The sequence below is a fragment of the Lissotriton helveticus genome, chromosome 1_1, assembly GCF_964261635.1.
Source record: "Lissotriton helveticus chromosome 1_1, aLisHel1.1, whole genome shotgun sequence".
Lineage (NCBI taxonomy): Eukaryota > Metazoa > Chordata > Amphibia > Caudata > Salamandridae > Lissotriton > Lissotriton helveticus.
The window spans coordinates 2,014,462,047-2,014,483,304 of record NC_136057.1 but is presented as its reverse complement, the minus strand read 5'-3'; the positions used below and the strand labels follow the sequence as shown (position 1 = coordinate 2,014,483,304).

The 21,258-nt window shown below is 42.9% G+C and overlaps 1 protein-coding gene across 2 annotated transcripts in view; it reads left to right on the top strand.

The window, feature by feature from the left end:
- LOC144776241 (putative ferric-chelate reductase 1) overlaps positions 1-21,258 on the top strand; it is a 605,038-nt gene that overhangs the window by 262,949 nt on the left and 320,831 nt on the right. For both annotated transcript variants that reach the window (XM_078659261.1, XM_078659260.1), the window contains exon 6: positions 1,151-1,339. In XM_078659261.1, coding sequence (XP_078515387.1) covers positions 1,151-1,339 — 189 coding nt within the window. The remainder of the gene's footprint in view (positions 1-1,150; positions 1,340-21,258) is intronic.

The window sequence follows — 21,258 nt, the reverse complement described above, 5'->3', positions numbered from 1 at the left end:
GGGGTGCAACAGTAGGGTAAGTTTTGGATAGTGTAAGGGTACTATGCGTTGTAATGGTATGTGTATTAATGGTATGCGGTGTAATGGTATGCGTTGTAATGGTATGCGTTGTAATGGTATGCGTTGTAATGACTGCGTTGTAATGACATGCGTTGTAATGGTATGCGTTGTAGGGTCATGCGATGTAATGGTTGCGTTGTAATGGCATGCAATGTAATGGATCTTGCGTTGTAAAAGTTTCGTTGTAATGGTAGTGCGTTTTAAAAGTTGTGTTGTAAAGGTTGTTTCCCTGTGAGAGCAGTTGCAGCCCTAGACAGCTAATACTTGCAAAAAGGGATAACCAAAGTGGGCCCAAAAGGGAAATCACTACAAGAAAAGGTATCAGTTCATATTTCCACCATCAGTTTTGTAAATATTTGTCATTTTTTGTATAGTATTTAGTTGTATGAAATTACCTTTTCCTTTTAAACAAATAGCACTGACAATGATGTGTGCGTTTTTTGTGCAATGCTCAGCTCTGAGTTTCTAGGCCACAGCACCTCTGAGTCAGCCTATGTCCTGCTCTACCTTGATAACCTGAGAATCAAGTGCTTAAAGTGGTACTTAGCGCAAATGGAGCCCAGGAGCTTCCAATTGCCCAGAGAACCCATTGAATCGGATTTTCTGACAGCAACCACTGTTTATTACTTTCTGGATCTGCTGTGCCTGAGCCACACATACTATGTGCACCCTCACCTATCTAGTTTAATTTGCTCAGCTTTATGTAGTTTTACTGAAGGTTTTTTAAGTATGCAAAATGAAATTAACATACACTGGCTCATTCATGGTTTTCTGCATTCTATAAATGTGCGTGGGTGCATTACCTTGCATTTTCTTAAATTCACACATACCTATACATTTAGCTTACCTTTTATTTCTTAAATGTATCCCTCATCTCTCCCGAACGCCATGGTACCATTTGCTTTTTTCTTATTGATAGGCTTTGCAGTGTTCATGTCCCCTTTCTGTTGTTTCAAAGAGTTTGAAAATCCTGTTCATATCTTGTAATTTGTGACTTTATATAAACTTAAGTTTTTCAACGTAGAATAGGAATTTGCATGTGGGAATGGTAATACATTTCTCATCGTAACCTTTCTTAAACCATTTTCAGAAGCAGATCTCCGGTGACGACTGTGGCTTGGAGAAGTTCTGTTTTAGCAACTCCCAAGGATGCAACCCAGCAAATGCGAGCTGTTTTTTTATGTCCCTGGCTCCTTCTAGTGGAGGTGGATTTACCTTTCAAATGAGTGCCCTTTCTGATGGCTATGTCGCAGTTGGGTTTTCTGATGATAAAGTGATGGTGAGTGCAACTTGTTAAAATATACACAATCAACATGAAAAATGGAGTGTGGGTGTGGCTGAACAGAGAAGTCAATAAGCTACTAGAAATATTTTTGAGACTGGGCTCAGTAGAAGAGCGGTTTAACCTGATAGATTGTGGTGCTGGAGACTCAATGTGTGTGTTGTGGCTTGCTCTTAGAATGTCACTGACCAGGTATTCTACCAGTGATGCTCCAGGGGGACCATAGTAACTGGGTGGAATGTTGGGGAGAGAGTGGACAGCTGTTTGGAGAGAAGGAAGCAGGAAGACTGTATCTGCTGTTGGTGGAGTAAAGATCTTCTAATCAATCTTAGATCTACACCCCTCTAAATTTACCATGTAGAATTGAACAGAGAGTCACACCAACAAACTCTACTATGTAACTGTTGCGTGTTACAGGCCACCATATTTGTGTAAGTGACCTGCGCATCAAATCAAATTTTGGGGCAACTTCATAAAACCAGGCCACAACAGGAGGGCAGCAATATTGCTATGCTGGCATGCAGCTATTGTGGAATCTTTTAAATGGAATTCACATGTTACATGTGTGACCGCTCACGATCGGTAAGGCCACTTACCCGCAGCCAGCATCGTGTGCTAGAGCCGATCGGTGCTCCTGTGACGCTCGTGCAGCCTCCTCACGTTTTTATCGTATTGCTGGGACATAGAACAACAGCGAGAGGAATTGCGTTTGTGAGCCTACTTGCATCAACACCACATCGGTTGCTGGGAGGATAGCAACTAGAGCGTGTTGCTCCAACAACCGTTCCTGATTAAGTCGCAAGGGTTGATGGCAACCAGGAAGTGAAAGTTACCAATGTCTCCTGCACATGTGAAGCGCATTTTGTAAACACAGGCAGTTTTGATCTGATGACCTCGCCGAAGCAATCAAAAAAATAAAAACACCCTATGGACATGCAGGAGGAAAGGAATTCTGGAAGGATGGTGAATTCTGGACACAGAAAAGCAGTCTCATTCAGATGGTGAACACGTGAATTTCAGTATTTTAGTTTAACTTATTAGCTTGTTTATTTGACTGGTTACTTTTACTTTTTGTGTTAGTTACTTGCTTTAGTTTGTTGTATTATGTTATTTTGCGGGTGCCATGACATGGCAGTAGTGAACATGTCTCAACCTCGCAATTTGTATCAGGATCCGGTGAGCCCATGCAAAAGGTGGAAGTGCCATTTTGACTCCTATTTGGCAGTACTTGAGGGGAAAAATTCTCGGTGGCAAGGAAGTAAGCTGTGATGCAGCATACTTTGGATATAGAGGGGCACAACTTCTACGAGAGCCTAGATGAGATTGAAACTGGCACTGGGGAAGGTTAACCAAGAGATGTTCGAAATGTCTTTCACCATGCCAGAGAAACACTTTGGTCTACGTATAAATGTTGTGATGGAGAGGAAAAGGTTTTTCATGAGGGCTCAGAATAAAGAACAGGTAGCCAATTACATTCTCTATAAAACCTTGCAGGGACCTGTGAAAGGAAAACTGTTAGTGAAGAATCCTACACTTAAATAAGCCATCAAGATTGTGGAAGGCATGAAACATTGTTTAGTGGACTGGATGTCTCGGAAAACCATGTGTGGTGAAGGTGCTGTTGGATCTGGCAGCAGAAGTCCCAATGCAGGGAAGGATTATATATTCAAATGCTTTACATGTGGCAGTTCTTCTCTATCAAACAGTCCTAATTGTATTGACCCGAATGCTGCATGTAGCAATTTCAGAAAAAAGGGGCTTTAAGTCCGAGTTTGCAAAAGTGAGAAAGTGCATGAGGTGTTGGATGAGCCGGATGAGGGTCAGAATGTTATCTTGCATGTTGTTTTCCTCCACAGATGTTAAGCAGGTGGATGATACATTTGACAGTGACCATATAACAATGTGTGAAGTGGAAATAGGAGGAAAAAAAACCTCACAGTTTTGGCAGGTTCTGGGTCTATGTTCACATTGGTGAAGGACAAGATTTGGGAGGTGCTTTAAAGCAAGAGTGGCATTACTACCACCTGACATTAGTCCAGAAGGATAGGGAGGGATGAAGATAGACCTCGTCTACACAGTGATGGTAATAATTTTCAGAGGGAGAGAGACTGTGGGGAAAATATACATGGCCAAGAGGGGAGACAACTTGGTGGGGTGGAGGCATCAAAGCTATTTGGGAATTGTCTTGAACCCCAATTCCCCCAATCAGGTTATGTTTGTAACCACCACTTGGGAAGACACTGGCTGGGTGAATGAGTTCCCAGAAGCATTCAATGATAAATTAGGACTTCTCAAAGGATTTGAGCACAAAATATATATATTTTGTTTAATGCCAAGCCAGTTGTGCACAAGGCAAGGAAGATGCCTAACTTTATGATTCAGCCTTTGCAGAAGGCATTCAACAAAGTGTTGCAAAATGGGGTCATTGAGGAAATAGAGTCCTCGGAGTAGTTGACCCCAGTAGTTCTTGCCCCAAAATACAACTGTGACAAGATACAAATATGCGTAGATCTCAGATCTCAACCAATGCATCTGGGTTTATCGCCATCCACTACCAAAAATCAGAGGCACTTACCAGTCTGAAAGAGGCCACAGTGTTAAGTATGATAGATGTGTCTGCCGCTTCCCACCGAGTTATATTGCATGAGGACTCTAAAGCCCTCACATCTTTTGTCACACCTTTTGGAGCATATAGATTTAGGAGACTACCATTTGGATTAGCCTCAGTGGCAGCGTGCTTCCAAAGGCTGGTAAAATATGTGTTGGAAGGCTTTGAGTCCGTAATATATTTTCAAGATGATATTCTGGTATATGGGAAGGATAGGCAGCATCATTACAAAGTTTTGTGACCGGTATTGACCAGATTGAAGGGCAGAGGTCATATCTTGAAGAAGAGGTGTAAGTTTGGGGTAGGGTCAGTTGCATATGTTTGACATACTATATCTGGAGAAGGAATCAGTCTTAAGATTGAATTGCCTAATTTCATCATAAAGGTGCCATCTCCTTCCAACAAAGACCAGATCAGTAAATTTATGAGCATGTCGGAATAATACTCAGGAATTTTGCTAGCATTGTGCAGCCCATCAGGTTACCACTTAAGAAGGGAGTGCCGTTTGAGTGGACTGATGAGGTTAAGAAGGTTTTAAAGATTGTAAAGGGCGAGATTGTGAAAATGACAAGCCTGGGCCACTTCGAAGTTACGATGAAAACTTTCCTAACGGCTGACACCAGTTTGTAATGTAAATGTAATGTAATGTAAAGGAGCACTTATATAGCGCGGCTATCACTCCATGGAGCATCTTGGCGCTGTGGACCAAAGATAGATGACAATGCTGGTCAAAAACTGCTCTTATTAGTGGGCTCTGACAATCACACTAAGGTTTTGCACACTGTATCAGAAAGACTGTAAATCCAGGTCTTAAGTGATTTCTGAACAGTATTTCGGTGGGGATTTGACGTAGTTGGCCGGGAAGTTTATTCCAAGCCTTAGATCCTATAACTGCCAAACATTTCCCTCCCTTTGAGATAAGCCTAAAGGTAGGGATGGTTAGCAGATTCGCGTTTGAGGATCTAAGGTTACGCGATGGACAGTAGCGCCTGGACAGTGCGATGGACAGTGCGGCTGAGGCAGAGGACTTCCTGGGCCATCTCAACACTAGCCGAGCAGCTGCATGTTGGACCATCTGTAACCTGTGTAAAACTGCTTTGTTTGATCCCGCATACAAACTGTTACAGTAGTCCAATCTAGATGTTATCAGCACAACCACCACCGTTCAGGTAGCTGCTAGTGGGAGTAATTCAAAGAATTTCCTCAAGCCGTTTATGATGTTAAAGCAGGTACCTGCCAGGGCCAACTCCTGTTGTTTGAAAGACAAAGTGTCGTCAAACTTAATTCCTAGATTACGGGCAGTGCTAATTGTATTTGGGGGCGCATCTGCATCCTCAGGCCACCACCGTTTTGGAATAAAATAATTATGTTGTCCTAACTGCAGGATTTCTGTTTTACCCGAATTACATTTCAGGTGGTTGTTTCTCATCCATTCAAAGGTGGCTGAGAGGCAGTTTTTAAGATTTTCCTCTGCATCCATCATGTCTTTGTCAAGGACTAGGATAAGCTGTGTATCGTCCACATAAGATATGATGCTAATATTAAAGGACAATATTAATTTGATCAGGGGAACCATATAAAGATTGAAAAGTGTCGGGCTCAAACTAGAACCCTGAGGCACCCCTGTCGTGAGAGCTTTTTCTTCTGAGAGAAAATGCCTAAAGTAGTCACTTGACGTCTGTTTTCCAAGAAGTTCTTAATCCACTCCAATATGTCTCCTGCTATGCCGGAAGTTGCTAGACGGTCTATAAGGATAGCATGTGAGACCGTATCAAAGGCCGCCGATAAGTCCAATAATATCAAAACAGCCTTCTTGCCCTGATCCATGTCAGAGCGTAGTGTTTCCACCGTAAACAGGAGGGCAGACTCGGTCGAATGCTGGGCTCTAAAACCCGATTGATTGGGGTGTAGGATGTTATTGTCCTCCAAAAACGAGGTAATCTGCCTGTTGACAATTTTTTCTGTTAGCTTGCATAGTACAGGGAGAAGTGAAATAGGCCATAGATTTGAAAGAGTTGTCGGATCTGCCATTTGTTTCTTCTGAAGAGGTTTTACCGCAGCGAGTTTCCATGCCATAGGAATCTCGGCGGATAATAGTGAGGAGTTTATGATGCTGTTGATAATAGGATTTGCCGTATCCACTATGGCTTGTAAGAGAGTAGGGAGACAGGGATCAAAAGGGGAGCCCGATTTAATAGATAATATGGCCTTGCGCGTTTCCTCCACACTAATAGAATGAAAAGTTCTCATACAGGCAGTATTCGTACCTTCCAGAGCCACCCCATCAAAGATTGCTAAAACAGTGGGTGGGGGGGGGGTCTTTGATGAAGGCCTGTACCTTTTGTTCAACGAAGTCGGCTATGGTGTTGCAGAAACTCTGAGAGGGGGGATTTCCTGCAGCAGTATTTTAGGGTTTCTAAAAACATTTACGATCTTAAAAATCTCTTTCTGTTTGTTTTTGGCAGCTTCAACGGCTGCCGTAAAAAAAGTCTATTTTGGCAGTTTTAATCAAGGCATGATATTGTCTCCTATCCGTTTTATAGTTGCTAAGGTCCTTCCTTTCATAGTTTCGGCGCCACCGTCGCTCTAATGCCCTCACTTCGCCTTGCTTTTCTTTTAGAGAGCATGAGAACCAAGGTGCGGACATTTTGTTATGACGTGGCTTGTTGTTCGGACCTGTGGGGTCCGACTGCTCACTAAGTTCACAGATCCAGTCGCCAAAAAGTTAATTATCTATTATCGTGTTTTCAGTCATAATAGGTTTCCTTTCATTGGCTCTCATCAGAAGGTCAGGGTGTCCTATGATCTTTTTCCAACCCGGTTTAACCAGCCAAGGAGTCTCCACAAGGCCTTTGCCGATAGCACTACCCTCGACTGAAAGATCAAAAGGGATACATTTGTGGTCTGACCAGGTTTGTGTGAGCGGGGGTTTTACTTTAAGCATGTCTAGGATCGAACAGATGCAGTCCAGAATGTGGCCAGCTCTGTGTGTGGAGTCCAAGGTGAGTAGCGTTAGGCCAAGGACGTTCATAATGTCCTTAAAACAGATTACACTTGGATCTGTGGTTGAGTCTAGGTGGAGGTTTAGGTTGCCCAAAAGCGTGAAGTTAGCGAACCTTAGAGTGAGATTGCTAAGTACCTCCCCAATGCTCTCCAGGAACTCATTTTGCTGACCTGGAGGGCGATAAACTAATGCTCCTGCAAAGGTAAAGGACTCATGGACCTGCATACAAAACCAGATACTTTCTGCCCCTTTAATATCTGGAAGCTCATTTATAATACATTTCATGGTGTCTCGATAGATAATTGCGATGCCCCCACCTCGTTGTTCCAATCTATCCACCCTTTGGATTAGATAACCAGGGGGAGGGCGTGCACAATATTAGGGTTACACCAGGTCTTCAACCAAGTCTCAGTAATAAAGAGACGATCAAGTTCCCCCTCAATTATTAGGTCGAAAATGTGCAATGCATTCTTGCACATCGATCTAGCATTTATAAGTCCCCACGTAGGACTTTAGGCCGGCCTTTTCCCATTGATATTTGCTTGCAATCAAGAGCTACTTTACAGTGGTAGCAGCTAATAGGCCCCACCCAAGTGGCCACGTCCAGGGACTGATGGCATAGCTTGGGATGTTTGTTTAAAGATAATAATAAATCTGTAGTGGGATGTTGTTTAGGGCGTGATTGGGCAGCATGTTTGGCCCTCGGCCCGACCGGGGCGCGGATGGGCGTAGACGAGCTTGCCTTTGTCGGCGCTCGTCCGCTGCGCTCCGGTGCCATATGAACTTTAAATAGGAGGCTGAGATCGGTCCTAGTGCAAAGACTAGACCGACACCTCAGCCAAGAGGGCCTCCTCTAATGTGCCCCCGGAAGTGAGTGTCATTCACTCCCTGTGTACCACGCTATCTGCCTCCCTCCACACAAACAGCACACGCTGCGGTGGACCGGGGAGAGAAGCGGAGCCCGAGACAGTAAGTTTCCCCAAAAGTAAAGTTTGAAGGGACTTAGTGCAGTATTGTCCCAGGTGAAGGATGGTGAAGAAAAGGTTGTGACTTTCGCCTTGCGCTTGCTTAAAGGCACGGAGGAAAGGTACTCTGTTATTGGGCATGAAGTGGTAGCCTGCACCTGGGCAATACTACACTTCAAGTTTTGGTTGTGGGATCTACTATTTGTACTCGGGGCGAACACAGACCTCTTGTACAGCTGTTGGGGTGCACGAATGTGGACAATACTGCTCCACATATTAAAAGGTCGATATAGGGGTTGATGGAGTTTAACTTTCAAGTCCAGTACCTTCCGAGGCCAAGAATATTCTGGCAGACTGTTTGTCGCGGTTGTCTAATGTTAGATATGTCAGCGAGGAAGTGGTTATGGGCCATGTAATGTGGGTTACGGAATCGGCAATTGAGAAGGATGAGTGGGACTGTGAGGCTGCCAAAGATGAGTTAAGGGAACTAGTCAAAAATCTGGCGGTGTCAGGGTGGCCAAGTTTCAAGGATATTGTGGTGGAAGGGCTGGCATTTTGGAATGTTTGTGAAGAGCTGTGTATTGAGGATGGAAATTCTTTTTGTGATAATTGGATGATTCCTTCCTTCAGGACATGGGACAAAATTGTGAATCTTGAACTCAAGTGGCATTTAGGAAGGAATTTGACGAAGGTGAGAGTCAGAGACCAGTATTGGTGGACAATATTAAATAGCCAGGTTGAAGATGGCATTCTATGTGCCGCAAGTGACAAACCTACTGTAACTAGGACGACATGGTTGTCACCAGTTGCTGTTCCAGAGGAACCCGGGGTTAAGTTGGGGCTGGATAGTGTAAGGAGAGAATGAAGGTGATTTATTCAGGGGTGTTGGAGAGACATCCAGCAAAATACAAGCGCCTCTTTGATGATAAACACAATGTATATGAGCAAGAGTGGCATGTGGGTGATTACATATTCATAAAGAGACCAGAGTGGACATCCAAAGTGAAATCTAAATACCGGAGTCCAAAACGCATTGTTTGTGTGAGGAAGTATGTGGTTGCATTGTGTGATGGCAGTGTGTGGAGTATGTCCAGGTTAGCAAGGTGCAATGGAAGTGGAAGGAATAGTGACTATTTTAAAAGGCCTGTTGTGGAGGTCAATGATGATGCTGAAGAGAACCATCACAGTTTATGTAAAAGGAAGGCACACTCCTATTTGATGGATTATGATTTGGGTGACAAGTGGTTGAGTTTGTAGAACATAACTGTATGTTTCCTTTGCAATTTAACCCTTGCGGTAATTACGTCAATCTGGTATTTCATAAAAGTATAGGTTAGTTTTAAAGCTTTTTCTTGTTTATATTATTGTATAGAATGATGGCTGATTCATATATTCTCTCACCTGTTCTTCACATTACTGTGGTGGTTTAATCTTTAATTTTCATAGGAAAGAGATGTGTTGTGGGTTGCTCTTTGAAAGTCACTGATCAGGCATTCTACCAGTGATGCTCTAAGGGTACCATAGTAACTGGGTGGAATGTTAGGGAGAGAGTGGACAGCTGTTGTGAGCGAAGGAAGTAAGAAGACTGTGTTGGCTGCTGGTGGAAGAAACATCTTGAACTCAATACTACTGTCAAGCGTATGATCTTAACACAATGGTAAACCACTTTTATGTTTCAGACAAAAAAGGGCAATGTGCATGGAGACTGAGGCAGACATGTGTGATGGAGTTGCTGCATATGTCGAGAGAATTTCGAAAAAAAAGTATATTCAAACTGATACATTTTAAATACCTACACCAAATGTATTTGACTCTACCAAATTGTGCAAATATTTGGCCTATATTAGAGAAGTTGCTTGAGTCATAATGCAACAGACACAATATGTACATATGATATGGCAATGGCCTATACTAACCCCCATACTGGGCTGGTGTAACTGCATGCCAAATTTATCAACAATTTGCACTGGGTTTGCATCACAAAATTGATGCAAACTGGCAGAAAGCGTTGTATTGAGGTTGACTTTCCAACACAAAATTTGTTGTAATTCAAAGTAGCTCTATGCATTACTCTGTGCTACTTTGAATGAATTAGACGTACTGTGGGTGGTACAGGGGCAGCCCAATGCAACCACCTATTGGTTTTGATGCTTATTCCTATCTACTCATATTGGTAAGCAGTGATTGTTGTAAAATGAAAAAAAGTACATCTCCTCCAGTCAGGTGTAGTGTTGGAGAAAAGTTTTCTTTTCCAACTTTGCATATGTGCTGTACTATACAGGACACGTGCATATTTTGAAAATTAGTAACCTAATGTCAGAACACCTATCAGAGGGTCACAGGCCAAGCTGGATCTTCTGAGCCCAACTGTGAGATTGAGGCATTTTACTCGTGTTGCCCCTGCACCTGGTCAAAAACCCCTTCAGCACTTGACTATCAGTTGGGTTGAGCAGTTTAAGGCTTCAGGGCTGGTGGGGAAGAGGTGGGTGCAAGGTTTCATGGGAACAAGACTCGAAATGCCCTCACGAACCACAATAAATGAACGTCCAGACAGATACCTGCTTTTATGAAAAGAATTGTATTTTTTATATGTAATAAATGGTTGAGTGGGGTGGTGGACCCACTCATGAAAAAACCTACGTTTGTCATCTGCGTGAACCACAAAGTCACTAAATTAACCTGTGCTTAACGCTCTGGTAGCTTGGCTCAAAAGAAGTCAGGCTTAATTTAGAGGCAATGTGTAAAGTATTTGTGCAGCACACAAACAGTAATAAAGTGAAAATACAGGACAAGAAAAATTCCACATCAATTTAGAAAATATACAGAATATTTTAATAAATAAAATTACTCCAAATCAAACTGAATCCAATCAGTAGAACTGGAGTTAAGAATTGTTAATGTTTTAAGTGAAACATAGCACATAAAAGATCAAAATGCCAACCATGGGTATCCGGTCGCTCGAGACTATGGCAAAGTCACAAGTTAAGACTTACTGCAATGGATTGCTGGTTTGATACATGAGGTGGAGGGCCCAGCGTTGGCTTACCTTGTGATTTAGAAAACGTTTAAAGCAAAAGACCAGGAGAAGGAAGGGTTCAGTGGTGCAAGGCAGGGGCTGTGTCCAACGTGGTGTCAATGTTGATAGGAAGCCACTGGGCTAACTCTTAGTTAAGTCATTGACATTAGCGAGAAAAAGCTCTGAGTGAAAAAGCTAGATTTCCAGGCCAAGGAGTTGGCTGTCGTTGAAAGGGAGCCTGTCGCCGTTGAGCCCGGTGAAAATATTTACCTTTAGACTTGGACAACGTTTTGGGAGTTGAAGACCTCCAGCGGGATGAAGCTGCAAGTTGTAGCCAAAAAGGGCTCCAGGAGATCGGGCCCAGTAGCTCAGAGTTCCTACTGAACAGGATTTTCTGCTGAAGAGATTAATGTAGCGGGAGCTACAGTGAAGTCATGCGGATTGGCAATGCTCCATAGGCGGACTGGCTGGCAGATAGGTCCTCGTCTTCTGTCTGTTCTTCTGGCACTTTTTGCTGGATTTTGTTTTAAGTCCCTGTGTTATTAGCTGTTCCTATTCGTGGTATTTTGGGCATCAACACTGTTTCCTGTGTCTTTAAGAGGTAGAATGTTAACATGCAATTGTATATCCTGAGCTGTGTTCGAGATTCTATTTGGGGCTGTTGTTGATTGACTCAGTCAGTCTCTGGAGGTGCATCTTGTGCTGTTGGGTGCAGAATAAAGCTGAAGTTGTAGACACATTCACTGAGTCACTACTTCTTCTCGCTTTAAGATGCTTCTCATCCACAGAACAAAATTACAGCACCATTAAAAGTTAGGTATTAGCATGTGTGTGGGCAAATAATTATTTTGCTACTCATTTATGGGGTAGAGAGTTTTTGTTGTTAACAGACCATAAATACTTGTTGTATCTTTTGAATGAAGGGAAGTTCAACTGTTCCAGCCCCAGACTTGTGAGGTTGTTTTAAAAATGCAAGAGTTCAACTTCGTGGTTAGACACATCCCTGGTGGAAAGAATTGTAAAGCGGATTTCTGTCACATTGCTCTGCTAACGGTAAGATCACAAGTGCTACACTTGATGTTGTCGAGTGTGTGGTGAGATTTGTTGATGGTCACGATTGCTGATAGTGTAGTTTCTCAGGAAGAAAAGAGGAGTGCGGTAACGAAAGATAGTTGTCAAATATTGTTGTAAAGGAATACATTAGTCTAAGTTGGCTAAAGGGTAAGGATGTTCCAGATGAGGTGAAAGGATTTTCTAAAGTGAAGGATGAGTTTGCATTGAAGGTGATTTGGCCTTACATGCTTGCTGATTGTGCCCAGCTAATTCAGGAGTAGGCTAGTCATGTTTGCTCATAAGGGTAAAGTAGGTTTGACTGACTTTAAAAAGAGACTGAGATATTTATACTGGTGACAAGGAATGGATGCAGAGGTGGAGTAATTTGTCTTGGGTTGTATGAGTTGTAATGATTCGGGCAAACCTTTGAGCACATAAATACTCCTGTTTCTCCCTTGGAGTTCCCAATTAAACCTTGCAAAAAGCGGGGAATGTATTTTATCGGGCCAACATACTCTTTCAGTGAGCACGTGAGGTATGCCCTAATTCTGAAGGATTATCACTCTAAATGGGTGTTTCACAAGTTTAAGAAGTAGCCTAACATTGCACTGGTGGCTGCAGTCTTGTGAGCCTTGTTTCACCTGGAAGGGATGACAAATTTGTTGGATACGCATAGCCGAGTACAATTCAACTATCAGAACAATAAATGTTTTTCTTTCTTGCTTGGGCAATAAGCTCCTGTCTGTTGGTAGAAAGAGTCAATAAAGTCATAAAGGAGAACATTTAGTTGGCTGAGCTGTTGGGGCAGGGTGTTGAGACACAGGATGAAGACAGATTGTGGAGCTATCGCAATACCCCACATACTGTCACAGTAATTGCTCCCTTTGTATCTTTGAGGGGTTGTGACTCTTTGAATGAGTTATCTCCTTCTTGGGTGTCAGAGAGAACACATAAACTGGAAAAACTTTCCGGATGTGCAGGAGGTTAGTCAATGAGTTGGAGAAGCATAGAATTGAAGTAAACTCGGACACGATGAATGATGTTGTGTTTTGTATTGGAGATATAGTCAGAGTGAAGAGATCTTTGGGTAACAAGTAGTGGGGTTCAAAGTTTTATCTGAAACGTATTGTAATTCAGGTTTCCAAACATGCTGTTAAGGTTAACAATTGGAAATGGGTGGACTAAGAGAAAAGTAGCCAAAGTTGGGTTCATTCCTTGGTTTTGATGTACGGTTTAACAAAGGGGTTTTGTAGGCTATTAACAGACGTGGATGTAGTGTGGATGGTTGTTTGTTTGGCAGAGGTAGGCAATCCAGGAGAGAACATTTTTTTTGCTACTATGGATATACCTGTAGAAATAAAAAGGGCTGGGACTCAAACATGAATTTCCTTGAATCTTGTGAAGGCAGCAGATTTCATGTTCTCAGGATTGAGGAGGTGGACAGAGTGATGGTGTTCAATCCAATGTGAGAAATAGGAGCACTAGGAATGTGTTTAGGCAAAAATATCTCTTTCTTACCATAAAGTTTAATTTCCCCTTGTTTAGGGCACAACCTTTGGGTACAGAGCTAGTGGCATCAGGCTTTTAGGAGCAATTAACCTGAAAAGGTTTTGCTTTTGTACTTTAATTTCGAGATTTTAGATTTATGAAGAGCACATTTTGTATCACATTTACTTTTCTAGATTCACAACTTAATTTTTACTGCCAGTCACTTTCTCAACCGCTTTAATTTCTGTATATGCAGATTTCTTGGTTGACTGTTCTTCCTCTTCATTTGGACATCTTAGCTAAACCACGAGCAATTCGGCCTACCACAATTTTAACTTATACAAGTATGTAAATATTTGAACTTTTGCTGTCAAGAAAAGTGCTCCGCTTTACAAGTTCAAATCTTGGGAGAAAAGTTTAAATTTGTGACTCGCCCACCTATATTTACATTTTGAAATTTGAAATCTTTTTCAGTATATCTAACAGGTTGGGCTTTCTACACTGAGAAATAACATACCTATATTGCCTGTCTGTCCATGCCTTGTTTTGACATGAAACAGTTCTTACGAAGGGGTGCAGCAGGCCCTATCTTTGATAGTCTTGTATTTTACTATGTTTTTGATGTGTACCTTACGTTGTTTGCCTATTCATTTTTGCCATAAACGTATGAATGCATGTTGACTAAAAGTAGATCTTATTCCTTTCTATGCTTTTAAAAGTTATAAATACTTAGAAATGTTAATAAAAACGGAGCAGTACTTATTGATGATTTTGTAGTTTTGAAAAACTGGACAGTAATTACAAGCATGACCTTATTGTAGATGAGAATGCACTTTTTGCAATTAATAATGTTTGAATTTTGGAACTGATTTGATCTACATCTAAGTTTTAATTAAAAAAACTTCCTATCTTTCTGTGCCTTTCCCTCATCTATATGAATACATCTAACCCTATTCTTCAGCTGCCATGACATAATCATACATTCAAAATCATTAAATTCATCTAATTTAACAATTTCCTATTGTGCTTAGAAATTTGGAAAATATAACTCCGCACTCCTCTGGTCCTAGAAAATCTGTCCATTGAAGAAGGGAAAATGACATATGTTCATTATCAAAAAATCAATTAATCAGATGATCCGTTGTCATGCTTTAAAATCATACCTTTATTTGAAGATCATATGGCAAACTTACTGGTAGCACAAACATAACTCATCAACTGCAGCCAACCTATTTTGTTCACACAGAACTTCATCACGGCTACAATACAAATTCATAAGACAATCTATGAACAATACGTAACCCATATTTTAAAAACACAATCATATTTTACATTACATTTCGTAATATCACAGATATAACCAAACATTGCCTAAAGTGATAGCACCTGATTAAGCAAGCAATATTAATTTCACATTATTCGACAAAGGAATATCACAGTTCATTTTCTTTAATTCGTTTAGGTAATACAACAGCACCAGAATGACAAACCAAGACAAGAAGTTGGCAAGATCCAATGTGAAACCTCGATTACATCCCTAATATGGGATCTCTTTTGTTACTGTATAACTAATTAAGTATTCATATTAATCATAAATGCAGTAATCGAGCGCAGCATAGTTACCTAATTTGTAAAGGATTTCTTGTACCAATATCTCCCTCAAAATAATCGAACTCCGTATCTTTCTATGTAAAAACTAACTTCTGAAACCAAATCCATACACAGCGAAAATCAGTCACATGATCAAATATATTACAACTTCATCCTATTTCATTTTCATTATTATTGCACATTGAAATCAGAACATATGTACCTCTTAGAAGATTGTGAGCCCCAAGATCAATAACGCGTGAATCAAATTCCATTTATTATTTGCAACATGCAGAAAGCTAGCCGCCTCACAGTCCCAATGATCTTAAAATGAAAAGTTAATGATAATTCAATTGCTCATTTGATACAATATATAAAGTTCATCACATTCATAATGCACACAGACTAAATTTACAACATTTTAGATTACGGTTAATTTCAAAGTGGTGGAGCAATGCACTGTAAAGTGCATCTATCTTCATAGATATTAAGAAAAGACTGTAGCTATGAAGACATAATATACTATTCCCAATTTAGAAAAAGGATACTCCTATCACTTACTAAATAGTGGCACTCATCCTCCCAGCATGTTTAGTCTGCCACAACTTTATCAGATGACATCACCACAGATAGTTGTGGTCATAGCTCCATAACGCTCAAATAAGATCAAAACATCTTTAGACACAAAACCGACTATATCTTGTATTGGTATATTTAGTCACTACCAGTACTGTAAATCACACGTCAGCAAATCAGGTGCAATCTTGTTGTCATGAAATAGACCATGCCATATAAGGACCTGTTGCCAATATTTAATTCAAGAGGCTAATATGCCACTTGATGTTTAGATTTCTCCATGGACTGACTCTTTCAGAAAAGAAGTGTAAATTGAGACGTCTGCATACTGAGCAGTCAAATGGTGTATTATATTCATGAGGGGAAAGGAATCGCCGTTTAGACACCATATTGTCCTCATTCCATTTGATGTTTTATACAATAAATTAAACTTTCAAGCAGATCCCATAAGTTTGAGCATCCACGTATAGTTGTTTAATAATGTATTGTGTCTATAAGAAGAAAAACATCTGTTTGCCCACCACAGTGCATCAGTTTGTTTAATCGCAAACACTATTTTGATACAACCATGGTGACCATTAGTATTGGATAAAATCAGCCAACTTGTACTCTTAAAGAGAACAATATAATCAAATGTAATATATATGGTTGCCACCAATATTTAGATCCAATACACAAACCGCATAATGCTTGTCATCCCATAACCACAGAACAAAGAATTATGGTATATACACATAGCTTCCTAATAATCTATTATGTTTCTAAAGAGTAGAACCCCCCGTGTGTATCCAACAAGAGACCGGACACCACCGTAACTGCTAATACAATAAAATATCCAAAACCTATTTCCTCTGGGAAGGTCCTTGAGTGACTTAATATAGTGGCCTGCTCTTGGTGTGTAAATTAGATGCCATCTTTCTGTGATTTATATGGTACTTCACCACATCCATGTCCCATTTCAGCTAGGCAAGTGAAAGAAGACTAGAAAACTGTGCACTACCTTGATTAAATGCAAAATGGCAACACCAACCTATTCATATGTGTACACCATCCTAAGTAAAGCACACATAGTGCCATCATAAAGTTCCTAGGCAGCTCAAATAGAAAACAAGAGCTAGAACACTTGTCATCTCATTTTAGTATTAAATCAATTTTATTGACCGAACATGAGGCAATGCAAAACAGGACAATGGCGCCTACAACACAGCGGGCCGGCTAGCTTCTGGTCAGAACATGACAATGAATGGAAGCATTCAGACTGATAGGTAACACAGCATGTCGCCTACAACCCACAAAGGGCCGGCCACATATATGTGTAAAGAAAAAAAAGTGGGGAGTCGGCAACCTGCTTCCATTACGAATAGGTAGCTACAAGGTCCAGCGTGCTGCCAGGCACAGGAGCGGCAATGGCCAACAACCTGTAACAGATCGCAGCTAAATAGTGGTTCTGCTTTTAACAAAAGACAAAACAACAAAAGAAAGAAGGCAACCCCCATTCCACCCTCCCCAGTGAGCCAGAAACAACGAAAAAGGTGTCTGGCTCCGTCGCAATACTCCTCGGGGCTGTGCTGAAAGACCTATACCCACACCCTCGCAACAATCCTGCTGCCTGACTTGGTAACCACAGACTAGCAGAATGGTCCCGTGAGCGCGGGAAAGGAAGGGGACAGCGGGGAGGGAGATCTGAAACGACAGAAACAAAGTGTTTAAAATAACACCCTCTTCCCTATCTATCACTGGATTCCTGCATTCAACAAGTTATATACTACAAGACACCTGTATATCTACACTCCTACCTGAAAATGAAAATAGGATGTCTTTATAAACAGGAGAGAGAGGCTAGGGTACTATTCGAGATGGCAACCAACTGAAAAGAGAACAATGAATAGTATAAGGTGATATCTTCCTCACAGGGTGCATACACATTAGTCCATTACCTCACCTACCACTTTAGTTCAGTGTTCTGCCTTGTGCTGCACATTTCTCTTTGATACCCCCCCTGTAGTTTCTCTCCTGTACTGAAGAAAAGATAACAAAACAATGTTGTCGACAGACAAATGATACGGAAAACACTGTAGGTTTCTTCACCCTCGTTTTCATGTCATCTCATACATTTATGCTTTAAATGTTCATGTGTAATGAAGAGTCTTTGAAACCTCTTCGTGATCCACAGATGATTATACAAAGATAGCAGTTTGAGCCCAAACTGCTCTTCTCAGGAGAGCGCGTTTAATAAACCCAAAGTAGTTCATGAACTCTTGTTCAGCTCCTGAGTTAGTTAAACAGTCTAATATTTACACCAAGTTCTTTTCCCCGCAAGAGAATGCATCCGCACTTCTCCGCCAACAGGGAAAACAGACATAGGTTCCTTGAGATACCTAATGTACCCGAAAGAGACGTATACACCCAGCAGAGTGTATCACCAGAACAACACCACGTAACACAGCCTGTCACCAATCCGGGTAACTCCAGGCCAATCTCCTCACAGAATGCTGTTACTCACGTTTGTGTCGCTTCACCGTTTTCTACAAACCTCCACACCAGCTCGGTAAGAATTATCGGCACAGACAGCAGCTGCCTCATTGCTTTAGTTCCGGGGAGTGCGTGGCTAGCGTCGTTGCGTTGCGTAACCGCTTTGCCCTCTGGGAAATATAGTTCAGGTTTTGGTGGAGTGCCGAATGTCACGCATTTCGCGGACAGCGGCACGCTCGTAACCACAAAATTCTGACAAAAGGGAAGAATCCAGCCTGTAGATACTGTCGGATGCGGGACTCTACTAGTCCGAAGGGTTTGGAAGTCCAGCAGGGAGCTACCATATTAGACGGCGGCGTTGTCCTCTGGGAGCAGTTTCAAGATTTGGAGATAACTAGGACAGGTCAGTTCCCGTAATTCAGTGGAGTGGATGGCTATGAAGGGGGCACAAGTCTTGGCGTAGTCTGAGCAGTTCCCCAGAGCAGCCATCGAGAGGCGCTCGATACCTAAAAGATACCAGAGTTGATGCAACCATTGCATGTGGTCTGATGTTCTATTTGATTTCCACCCAGCCAGAATCACCTGACGTGTGGCGTTCAAAGCAAGCGCAATCTGTTTCCCTCTAGTAGAGCGCAGGGTAAAAGTCAGCGCATTAGGTAGTCCTAGGAGGGTGTAAGCCGGGAGTCTGGGGATGGTGGTGTGGAAGGCCTTATCAATGTCATCCAGAATTCTCTCCCAGTAACCTGTGAGTTTTGGGCAGTGCCACAACAAGTGAAGGAGGGTACCAGGCCTACCACAACCTCACCAGCAGAGGCCGTCACAGCGATATTGCCACTTAGCTAGGCGGGCTTGGGTATAGTACTAATAGGACGCAATCTTAAAGGCAGTTTCAGCATAAACCATGGAGTGTCCTGAGTGGTGAGACCTGTAGAACATATACTCCCACTCTTTATTGGACAGTGTACGCCCCAGTTCCGCCACCCATCGTCTCTGCCCCGCTGTGTGGACTTTCCGGCTGCCTAGTGTAAGAAAGGAGTATATTTCAGAAATAAGCCCATAATCATCCTTTTTACTAGTGAGCCATTTCTCGAACGGCCTCATTGTTCGGTGAGCCAAGGGGTGTGTAGTGGCTCCCGAGATCCAGTGCATCATTTGAGAATGTAGGAAGAGATCACTGCGGTGGAGGCCATAGTCCTCCTGCAGATCCTTAAAGGGGATGAGACCCTGGATGTCAAATAGATGCCCTAAATGCTTGCAACCCCCCTCCAACCAGCGAGCTGCAGTCTTCTTGTCCATCCCAGGCAGAAAAGCAGGGTTTGAGAAAATCCGAGTCATTGTCGAGGGAAATGTAGTTAAGTTAGCCCGTAGAGAGACCCTGTCCCAGACAAGCAGTGTGGGGCGGGTAACTGGTGAGGAGTAGACCCCCCCAGGCGTGGGCAGATCTCGGGAGCCAGATGTGATGGCCCGCCACCGTCTGGTCCATGAAGACCCAGTATTTCTCTGTCGTAGGACGATTCCATTCCACTAGGAACCGTAGGAGTGAAACTTGGAAGTAACGGACAATGTTAGGGAAGGCGAGACCGCCCTCCTTCTTTGGGCGTTGCAGCCAATTGTTTTGCAGAGGAGGAGAGATCGGACCCCACACGAAGCGCTTGATTGCTGTCTGAATATGATGAAGCGAATGTGGCGGGTGCTCCAGGGGGGAGTGTTTGAAACAGATACAGGGCCCGTGATAATATGTTCATTTTAACAGCAGACAGCCTGCCAAACCATGTCAAAGGCAGGCGCCACCAGTGGGCCAAATCCACACGGATGCGAGATAGGAGAGTTGCATAGTTCACGTCCACCGTTTTTGCGAGACTTTTGTGGAGGACCGATCCAACATATGTAAGCCCGTCTGAAACCCAGTCGAAGGCGAAGCTGGTCCATAAGTTGTCGACCATTGGCTGGGCCGCGGTGAGGTTGAGAACTTGAGATTTCTGTATATTAATTTTAAAGCCAGAGACCTGGGTGAAGGTCCTTAGTGCATCCACCAAAGCCGGCAGTGAAGTCAGGGGATGGGCCACCAAAAAGATGACGTCAGCAGCGTATGGGCTAATGAGATAGTGGTCTAATCCGAACTTAATACCTTGAACCATGCGGTTGTCCCGAAGCCGTTGGGCGAAGGGCTCCATACAAAGGGCAAAGAGCAAAGAGGAGGAGGGGAAGCCCTGCCGTGTATCCCTCTTCACCGTAAAGCCGTCTGAAAGAAGGCCATTGACCCGAACAGCTGCTGTGGGGCACTATAGATGCTCGCAATCCACTGTCGGAACTGAGGCCCCAACCCCAGCAAATAAATAAGGCCAGTGCACACGGACAACCGCTAGCAGCAGGGCCTCTTCTTTGGACCATTGCACTTTGTCAATTAAGTAGCAGAGTCGTTTGGTATTGTCCCCACATTGCCGACCCGGGATGAAGCCTGATTGGTTCGGGCCGACCGAACCCGGCATTCGAGAGTTCAGTCTGTATGCCAGAATGCTAGAAACAGCTTTGCTTCAATCTTCATTAAGGAGATCGGGCGATAGGAACTACAAAGTTCTGATTCTTTACCCAGCTTGGGGATGACCGAGATAGAAGCCAGCAACATTGAGGCTGTAAGGAACCCTGTGTCAGCAAAGGAGTTTAAACAAATGGGTGAGCAGTGCGGCAAGTTCGACACACAGTTTTATAAAAGAGAGCGCTAAAGCCGTCAGGGCCCAGAGCCTTCATGGCCTTCAGCCGGGCGATAGCAGAGATCACCTCCGCGATATGAATAGGGGCCTCCAGGGCCTCCCCCTCTCGCCAGCAGAAGAGGAGTGACCGCCGCCTCCTGAAGGAACTCAGTGGGATCAGTCAGCAGAGGAGGGTCTGCAGTATAGAGAGTTTTGTAAAAAGAGTGGAAGGCCGCCAGTATTCCAGCATTGTACGTGACCGCCGACCCGCCCTCTCCCCGTATCCCTGTGATAGCCTGCGCAGCGCGCTGACTGCACAGGCAATGAGCCAACATAAGTCTCCCTTTATTAGACCCCACATAGTATTTGTGCTTCAGTCAGACCACAGCATTCTCAGCCCGATCAAGGTTTAGACACCGAAGCTGAATGCCCTCTTTTCCTAACTGCCGCCAAA